The sequence below is a fragment of the Plasmodium sp. gorilla clade G2 genome (genome assembly GCF_900097015.1).
Source record: "Plasmodium sp. gorilla clade G2 genome assembly, chromosome: 6".
NCBI lineage: Eukaryota > Apicomplexa > Aconoidasida > Haemosporida > Plasmodiidae > Plasmodium > Plasmodium adleri (nom. inval.).
In genome coordinates, this window is record NC_041698.1 from 332,501 (window position 1) to 344,041 (window position 11,541).

General features: G+C 16.9%; 2 protein-coding genes across 2 annotated transcripts; both read left to right on the top strand.

Moving 5' to 3' along the window:
• Positions 1-2,918: 2,918 nt before the first annotated feature.
• PADL01_0608100 (conserved Plasmodium protein, unknown function) lies at positions 2,919-8,726 on the top strand (the record flags this gene model as incomplete). Its single annotated transcript, XM_028680808.1, has 1 exon — positions 2,919-8,726. One exon carries the CDS (start codon positions 2,919-2,921, stop codon positions 8,724-8,726), a length of 5,808 nt encoding a protein of 1,935 aa, XP_028537248.1.
• Positions 8,727-9,831: 1,105 nt separating this feature from the next.
• PADL01_0608200 (mitochondrial ribosomal protein L19 precursor, putative) lies at positions 9,832-11,050 on the top strand (the record flags this gene model as incomplete). The annotated part of the gene is made up of 3 exons (XM_028680809.1): positions 9,832-9,834; positions 9,950-10,298; positions 10,461-11,050. 3 exons carry the CDS (start codon positions 9,832-9,834, stop codon positions 11,048-11,050), a joined length of 942 nt encoding a protein of 313 aa, XP_028537249.1.
• Positions 11,051-11,541: the final 491 nt, after the last annotated feature.

Below are 11,541 nucleotides of genomic sequence, written 5' to 3' on the forward strand. Positions count from 1 at the left end.
TTTAGAAAAATAAGCATATACACATATATATATATATATATATATATATATATTTATTTATTTTAAAAATATTAAATTCAACATTTGTATTATATTTAAATTCTACAAAAAAAAAAAAAAAAAAATTAAATAAATTAATAAATTAATAAATATTACGAAATAATGTTCATATGTATATGCATTTATATAACATGTACTTTATAAATGTAACATATATAATAAAGGAATATGTGTAGTATTTATTATTATTTTTAATATACGGTATATATAATAATTCACAATATTCATTAAGATAAAAAAAAAAAAAAAAAAAAAAGGACTCTTTGGTATTTTATAAAAGAATATTAAAAATACGTGAAATATTTATGATTTTACACATTTATAAACAATAAAAAATTCATCTTTTATAAATATAAATAAATAAATAAATATATATATATATATATATATATATATAATATTCAAAATATGATATATACAATATTGTATGTAATATTATATATATATATAGAGAAAATGTTAATAATATAAACAATCTAATTATTTAATAATTTCTCATTCAAAAAGAAAAAAGAAAAAACAAAACGTAAAAAAAAAATAATAATAATAATATTCTTCTTTTTTCTTTTGCTTTTATTTCATTTATTGTACTTTCAAAATATTATTATTTTATATATTATTCCATAACTAAAAAATAAAAAAGAAAAAGAGAGATTTATTTTATTTTTTTGTTGTAATTACAACTAAAAAAAAAAATGAACAGAGAAATTATTCCCATATCAACTAAATCTCAAAAAAAAAAAAAAAATGAAACAGTAATGCAATAAACATATTTATATACATATGTAATATTATAATTATATATATATATATATATATTATATATATTATATGTGTATATTTTATATTTATTTTATTTTTGTATTACTATAATATATTATGTATATATAAGTGAATATATATATATATTAAAAACTCCAGTGAAAAAATATTTGGCAAAAAAATATATATTTATGTTCACTTCATACAAAATTTTTCTTGTGTCTTTTTTAAATTCATTTTATTGAGAAACAGAAATTTTGATTTCATTTTAAGTGCATAACTAATATTATATATATATATATATATATATATATATATATATATATATATTTATATTTATATATGTTTGTATTAGGTAAAATATGTACTTTTAAAAATTTTATATTCATGTATTTTCATAGCATTGTATTTATTTTATACTTTAAAAAAAAAAAAAAGAAGAAAGAAAGAAAGAAACATATAAAATTTATAAGTATTACATTAGAAAAATATTTATACATTGTTATATACATAATTGTATATATATTTATATGTATTTTAAAAAAAAAAAAAAAAAAAAAAAAAAAAAAAAAAAAGTCTATATATATTATATATATATATATATTATATATACAGCTAATATCAAGAAAATAAAATATTTTATGAACATAAATTTTCTTCTATTTTATATGTGCACACATATACACACACAAATACAATGATAAAAAGTAAAAATACGAACAAAAAAAATAAAAATATATATATATATATATATATATATATATTATATATTATACATATATTTTTATATTGGAATAAAATATCCATTTCTTCTCATATATAAAAAGGTGTTGGAAAACAAAAGAATAAATATTCTATTATATTAGAGAAAATAACATTAAAATGTTGAAAAAAAATATATTAATTATATATATGAAGAAAATATTATAATATAAAATATGTCGTATGGAATATTTACATGCATTAATATATATTTTTTTATATAAATATTCTTCCGAATAGTATAATGAAAAAAATACATTATAGGGTATATTTATATATTCCATATAATAATTTATTAAATATAATAAATTAGATACAATCAAAAAAAAAAAAATATATATGTATATTTTTTTATAAATTTTTTTTTTTTTTTCATATTTTGATTGATTATGTTGGATATAAACATTATTTATTTTGTTGTTTCCCTTTTGTTCTAATATAACAACATGGTGTTTTTTTTTTTTTTTTTTTTAATTTTTCTGAAGAAAGAAAATATATACTATTCATATATAATCATAAAAATATATATATATATATATTTATTTATTTATTATGTTTGTATAAATATTGGTTATATGGTTCCTTTGGTATGCCTCCTATTTTGGCTGTAGTCATTATTTTTACATTTTTGAAAAAAAAAAAAAAAAAAAAAATAAATAAATAAATAAAAAAAAATTGAATGCTTTAATTAATATTATTATTTTTTTTTTTTTCTTTTCCATTTTACCATATTGTATATTATATAAAACTAAGAAATTTTATTTTGCATCCACAAAAAAAAAAATATATATATTTATATTCTACCTATATTTTATATATATATATTATTAGCATACAACATAATAATGTTGCCAAGGAAGCAAATATATAATGAGCAAATATATAATTATCTTTTTATTTTATTTTTTTTATTTTTATTTTTCCGAATATAATTATTATTATTATATTTTTAAGGTTTATATTAAAGGATAATTTTTAAAAAATTATTAATCGTTATTATATATATATATAATATATATATATTATTATTAAATATACCATATATAATTAAAATTATTTTATTTGTTTTTTTTATAAAATATAAATCAAAATGGATATATTTATATAAATATATTTACCTTATTTTTTAAAGTCATATTAAAAATATATATTATATTATATATATAAGCACTTTTCCGAGTATAGAAATAACAAAGAAGAAATTTTGAAGTGCTAAAATAAAATTAGATAATATGAAATATCTTCAAGATTATATCATTCAAAATATATATATATATATTTATTTATTTATTTATTTATTTTAATATATGTATTAATATCAAAATTGTATTATAATGGATGAGAACCGTAAGGATGATAAAGAGTCTTGTTCATTTATTTATAATATAAACAGCGATAATGAAAAAGATGAAGAAAAATATTTTTCTGAGAGTAATAAATATAGTGATATTGAAAAAAATAATATAATTAATAACAAACTAGAAAATAATATTGATAATGTTGATGATGTGATTAATGATGATGTTTTAAAATATTATAACATTGTAAAAAACAATAAAATAAATGACCAGATTTTACAACTTCAAATTGAGAATTTATTAAATTTTAATAAGAAAAATGAAACATATGAAGAAAAACAAAAAAGAGTTATGTTAGGTTATTTAAATGATGATGATATTGATTATATGTTATATGACCAGAGTGAAGAAGAATTTCTTTGTCATTTTATAGAAGATTTGAATAATTTTAAGAATTTACATTTAATAGAAAAAGATGATTTAACTATAAAAAATGGTATAATATATTCTATAAATGATGAAAAGATAATATATAAAGAAAGAAGATTACCAGATATAAATAATATGAATATAAATAATATCTTATATTATTATTTTTATTCTAATCAAGAATATTTAATGAATATAAAAAATAGAAATATATATACATATGATTCATATATATTTGAGAATGATCAAATGAGTGATTTTTCAGAAGATGGAAAATATGATTCTGATAGTGACAGTGAGAGCACAATAAGTGATGAAGATTTGTTATTATTGAGATATGATGATAATTCTGAATATGATGAAGAGGCAAGAATGTATATGAATAAGAAAAGGAGAAAAAATAAAAGAGATCGGAAAAAATTCAAAGGAGGAAAAAGAAATAAAAAGAAGATGAGTTCTGTTGAAAAGAGAAGACACCATGATAATATTTACAACAAAAAAAATAATTATAATAATAATAATTATGATAATAAAAATGATGATGATAAAAAAAATGATGATGATGATAATAATAATAATGATGGTGATGAATATATATCAAATAAATATAATGATAAGCAAAAAATTTATAGTGAAAAAAAAAAACTTTTAAAAACAGCTGAACCATCCAAAATGAATAAAGATATTGAAGCTATGATGAATAAAGCTAATAATTGTTATATCAATCAAAATTTTAATGAATGTATTATTCTTTTAGAAAAGGTTATAAAGAAATCTCCATGTTTACATGACCCTTTTCATTTATTAGGATTAATATATGAGAGAGAATATAAAAACTTGAAGAAAGCTATAAATTATTATTTAATAGCAGCTCATTTATCACATGGTGATTTTTTATCATGGTATAATATTATAGAATTATGTAAAATTGAAAAAGAATATAATGTAGTTATATATTGTTTATATAAAGTATTAAAATTTTATAAAAGGAAAAAATATAAATGTAAAAAAAATTCTATTGAATGTGATGATAATTATGAATTCCAAGATAATCAAAATTTTATTAATAATAATATAATGTTTGATAATATAATATTTGAAAATAAAGAAATTAATAACAACAACAACAGAAATAATATTGTTGATGATAATAATAAAAAGAATGAATATTCTTTAAATAACCAATTTGATAATTTTATGAGACATATATATTTTAATTTAGCCTTTACATATATTTTGTTAGAAGATTATAAGAATGCCTTAAAAAATTTATTCATCTTGAAAAATAATAATTATTCTTCCTATGATCTTATTATAGATATATATATATGTATATGTTTAGTACATATAAATAATGCAAGTGATTGTTATAATTTTTTAAAGAATATTTATATATACAATATACTGAAAAGAAAAAAAAAAGAAGAAAATTATACATATTCATATCAAGAAAAAGTTCTTATTTCTTTTTTAATGCAAACACAAATATTAAATAATAAATATGATGAATGTATTTTTATATATAAAACATTAACAAAACAAAATTATTATGTACATATAGATATTTTTTTACAATTTATCAAGGCAGTTATTATGACAGGTCATATGGAATCATCCTATTTAATTAAAACCTATTTTTTACAAATAACATTAGCAAGTTATCATCTATTTGAAGACATTATATATTCTTTAGGTGAGACATATTATTTAAAAAATATGTTTCAAGGAGCAATATATTTTTATTCACTCATATATAAAAAAAAAAAACGTATATATTTTGAAAATATTATGAGTATAAAAAATGTGCAAAAAACAAACACAACAGATAATGAAATAAAAGACAATATAAATAATAAAACAAATGAAACTAAAAAAGATTGTGTAGGTGTTAATGTAAATAATAATATTCATAATTATGATGCATATGAATGTGGAACATATTTGACAAGTACCTTAAAAAATGAAGATTCAACTAAACATCAGAATTTTTCTAATATTTATTTAGAAAATGAAGAAATGAATAATATGATATACGGGCAAGTAAATAATATTATATGGTTCGATAATAAAATTAATTTTATACAAGTAATTTATAAACTTGTAAAAAGTTATTATTATATAGAAAATTATATAAAAGCAGAAAAAATCATTTTGAAAATATTAAATAATAAATATATCGAAAAAAATAATATTGAGATAGATTTAAAAACTTTATATATTGATATATTATATAAATTAAAAAAATATAATGAATCAATTAATGTCTTATTAAGTATAAGAGAAAAAAAGTTAAGATTTATTTATTCCATTCCTAAGCCTTTAAATAATAAAGAAAGAGAAATTTTGTTATTCAAAATTTTAAATAAAAAAAATAAATTATTATTATATACACAACATAATAATTATATATTACATATATTTTATATTTATCAACAAAATAAAAATTATAATAGTACATCATATCAATATGATAATTATTTATTAAATAAAGATATTAATGATATTATTCAAATTCAAAAAAATATATGTTTTTGTTATTTCTGTGTTAAATATAATTTTGTACTATTAAACTATATATATCTATATAATATCTTTAATATTTTATATAATAAAAAAATTAACTCTTCTTCATTTATTAAAAATAAACAAATTTTATGTAACATTTATAAATTCAGAACATATTTACAACATCTTACCTCTTCTTTTTCTATTCTTAAAAAGGGAAAAAAAGTTGTATATGCTTGGGATATTATACATGAAAATTTTCAATTGATTGAAACGAAATTATTTTATAAAGGTGTCATGATAATAGATATCAATAATTTTATATATAATAATAATAATAAGGAGAAGAATAATAAGAAGAATAATTATGGTGATGATAATTCTCATGATCAGAGTAATGTTAATTGTTATTGTTATGGTCACGTTCATGCTCATCAAAATAAAAATGAGAATAAAATAAATGAGTATAAAAAAAAACAACATGCAGAAGAACCTTTTTCTTCTTCACAAATATTTTCAAATGGAAGTCTTATTAATAATATTGATGATGATCACCATTTTAATGATAAAAACAATAACATAATTATAGAAGAATTTTATAAAAATATTTACAAATATAAATGCAATATAGAGTCCGAAATATTAAACAGCAAAATAATAATGAAATTTTATAAGTTCAGTTATAACTTTTTTTATTTATTATATGAAATGGAACGTGACTTCAATAGAATACAAACTTATATGGAAAAAGAAAATTTAAACTTTCGATCAAAAAATATTCAAAAGAAAAATGATGAAATGAATAACAACATAAATAAGGAATATGATTATCATAAGAAGAATGAGGAAGCATCAAATTATGGAAAGAAAATTTATATAGATAAAATAGATGAGCATGATGATGATTATTATTATGAAGACGATTATTTTAATGATAAACAAAATGATCATTATCATTATCATCATAATGATGATAATTATAATTATAATTATAAACATATAAATGTTCATTTAGAAAATATTGAAAAATCACTTATAAACAGAACAAATACTAAGAATATGCAAAGATATAGACGAATTTCATTTTTACTTACAAAAAAAAGATTAAATTTTTTTTCTTTTGAAAGTTATTTAGGTTTATATTTTAGTTTATTATTTCTTGAGGAATGCTTTTTTTTAATAAGTATTATGAATTTATATGAAGATTCTATACATATTTTAAGTGTATATTTAAGGAATAGAAAATCTAATAAAATGAAATGTTTAACATACTTTAAATCTATTAAAAATGAATTCAAAAAATATCATATTAATAATAATTTACTTAACTTGAATTTTTATTTTTTTGATAATGTATATACAAATAATATAAGAAACGAAATAAAAAATGAATATTGTAATTTAAAACATATCAACAAATATATTGATTGTAAATATTATATTTTCAGAATAAACCTATTATTAAATAAATTATATATATCATCGGGGAATTATGAAAAACAAATTAAATGTCTAAACGATATCTATATATTTAATAAAAAAGAAAAAGAAGAGTATAAAATTTTAAAATATTATAGTGATATAATTTTAACGGGGAAATTTTGTCATGATTTTTTAACATCCATATCAAAATCAAAAAATAAAAACATTTTAATTAGTTTTAGACTTTTTCTTGTTAGGTCTATACATTATAAAAAATCTAATCCCTTCTTATTATATTTAATAGGACACATTTGTAACATTTCTTGTATGATCACTAATGCGGTTCATGAATTTACGAGAGCATATACTTTTCTATTAAAAAATAAGAGGCAAAATAAAGAACAGTTGGATAATTTTAGGACCCACAGTGTAAAATGGATGAAGAGGAATAAACATGAAATGGTAAATGATATAGATGATGATGGAAATGATGTTGATGGAGATGATGATGATTTAGATGATGATGATGTAGAAGATGATGATGTAGATGATGATGATGGAGGTGATGACGATGGAGGTGATGGCAATATAGATGAACAACATGATAGTGATCAATTTTTATATGATTATCCATATAATAAAAATATGGAACAAAACAAACTTATAACAGCTAGCCAATTTGACGATGCTAATAGTTATGAAAACAGTGACAAAGGAAACCAGGGCGAATATGATGATAATGAAGATAGATTTCTTTTTGCTGATTTAAAATTAAGTAATAATAATAACAATAATAACAATAATAATAATAATAAAGAAAAAGATCAAGAATATATAAACAGTTTTGAGAATATATGTGATAATATTAATTTTTTATTTAGCTTAACTGTTTCATATTTTAATTATTCAAGTTGTTTTCGAGTTGAAAATAGGGAATCAGTTATTATGACTTCCTTTTGTTTATTAAATGAATATATATATAAAAGATATGAACAGAAAATATTAAATAAGAAGAAAAAATATAAAAAATATTCTCTTTTTTATAAAATCTATAAATATATATATTTAGCAGAAATTTTATATAATCTTGCTAGAGCCTTACATCATTTATCTTATTATAATGAATGTATGAAATTATACTTATCTGTTATTGATTTGATAAAAGCAGCTGATAAAGAAATTATGTGGGTTATAAAAAGAAATAATTTAAATATTAATGAAAAATTTATATATAATTATGTTATTAATATGAACAAATGTATGTGTTTTACATGTTTAAACTTTAATTTTAAGAATAACAAATCATGTTATAATAAACTTATAAATTATTTTCTTAATTTAAATACCAAATATTCTAATTTTTATCTCCTCTTTTTTGATAAAAAACATCTTCTTTTCTCAGCCTCTTATAACTTGAGTGTTATTTTTAGAAAATTCAATCGTTTTGAGCAAGCCAAATATATATTAAATAATATCATTTGGGATTAACACAAAAACATTTAGACAAATAATATAATATATAATATATATATATATATATATATATATATATATATATATATATATGTATAATTTAATTAGTATATTTTATATAAATCATTTATTTTAGTGTTATAGTTGTTTATTATTTAAATGAAAATTTGTTATTTGATAAATCTGGCTTATATATATATATTATTTTTATTTATTATTTTTTTTTTTGAGATTATTTTTATCTTACCTGTTCATATTATTTAAAAAAAAAAAAAAATTCGTACTTTCTATAAATTTGTATATATTGTTATTTTTTTTAAGAATATATATATGTTTGATTTGTTATTATTATTATATATATATATATATATATATATATGTATTTTTTTTTTTTGTGTGTTTTAATTTTTCCGAAGGACTAATAATCAAAAAAAAATAATAAAAACTTAAAAAAGATACCAACACATATATATAATATAATAATGTTAATTAAGTACTATGAACGAATTTTTCTTCGTTGGTGTGTATATATTATATCTAATAGAAGTGTGGTATTTAAATATATATAATCCAAAATATTTTCTTTTCTATAAAACTTAATAAAATTATTTATATCTAAATAATTATGTACACATATATATCAGTTTCTTTTAATTTATAAAAATGATATATATTTTAAAATAATACATATTGGATATCCCATTTTTATAATATTATTATAAAAGGTTCTTTAATATATTATACATAGAAAATAAGTGGAAAAAAAAAAAATAAAATAAATAATAAATAAATAATTAAAAAAATAACACAATATAACATATATATATATTTATTTATGTTAGATATGGATTAAGAGTAAATATCAAAATTTTTATTATAATTTTTAAAATTATAAGGGATATTTATTCACAAACTTTATATACTTAACATAAAAGAATAAAAATTATATAAACAAATATATATTCTTTTATTTTTGAATAAGTGAATTTTATTTTATTTAATTTATTTTAAATTTATTAATATGTTAACAGAAAGTTGTGATTGTAAATAATCATGTTGTTCCAATGTAAAGTTTTTTTAATTATTCTTATATAAAAAAATAACAACAAAGAACAAAATGATGGTATAATAAAAATAAAATAAAATAAAATAAAATATATAATATATTATATAAATATATATATATATATATTTGTGTGCTCATTAATTTATATTATATTTGCTTTTTTATGGTGTAGATAAAACGATATATAAGAACCAAGGTAATTACAAGCTTGAGCAAATATAAATGTTATAATATAAATAACGATAAAACAGCCAAATATTGGCCTAACCTTGATTGTATTGATAAGGAGGAACATAATATAAATAAAAAAACAGAACGAGATAAAAAAAAAACTATACCATACTATAAAAACTATATGCATGATTTTTATAATAGACAATTAATGCATAACTTACATTTGTCAGAAATGAATAAAATGAATAAATTAAGAAATTTTAAAATGCCCAAAATACATACTGGTGATTTAATTGAAGTTAAATATGAATTATCACGATCCCAGCAAACGTTTGCAATATTTCAAGGTTTGAATAAAATATATACCAAATATGAATACATGTATACATACATATATATATATATATATATATATATATATATATATATATATATATATATATATACATATATATATATATTTATATATGTGTAAATTTTATTATATATATATTTTTTTTTTTTTAAAGGCTACTGTGTGGAAATTCGCAAAAAAAGATTAGATTCTTCTTTTATTGTTAAAAATATTTTTGATGGTGTAGGTGTTGAACAGCTTATTCCGTTTTATTCACCAAGAATATTATATGTAAAGATTGTTAAAAGTTTACATAATATAAATGAAGAAAATATGAAAAAAATATATAAAATTAATAAACCAATTACAAGAGATTATAGATATATGTGGCAGTATAATTTTAGGGGGAAATATGAAAGACCCAGAGGACAACACAAACCAGGTATTCGATCCCTTGAACCGAAAATTAGAAGACGACTAGCTAAATTAAAAAAGAAGTATATGAGAAGAAGAATTGAAAGTAATTTATCCTCTTATATTTTTGGTGGTATATATGCCCAGTATACTAGAAAAAGGACGAGGTTAGTAAGAGCAGAAATTTATAGAAGAATGCTTATATATGCATTAGATGAAGAAAATAGAAGAAAACAAAAATTACAAAAAAGAAGAGAAAAAGAAAAATGGGGTACTTTTAAAATTAATAGGAATAAAGGACAAAACGCATTTATGTCTTTACCTTCTAATCATCCGTTGAGTCAAAAATGAAAGTATAAAATATATTATTTATGTGATTATTTTATTATTATTATTATTATGTTTTTATAATATAATGCAAGCAAACAATAAAGAAATTAATATTATACATATATATATATATATAATATATTAATTGAATAATTATATGAAGATATAAAATATGTGCTAATATAAAAATTAGTAAGTTATATTAATACATAAATATAATTATGTAAATATATATATATATTAAAAGTTTACGAAAAAAAAAAAAAAAAAAAAAGTAACAAATTAAAAAAGGTCATTTAAAAAAAATAATTTTTTTTTTGTATTTCACATATATATATATATATAATATATATATTATTTTTTTCTAAGAGAAATATGTAATGTTACACATAATATAAACTTTTAAATATTTATAAATAAATGCATTTTTCATTTTTTTTTTTTTTTTTTTTTTGTTTCTTTATATGCATTATTTTTTACACGTTTAATAATATGATATAATAATATATTAA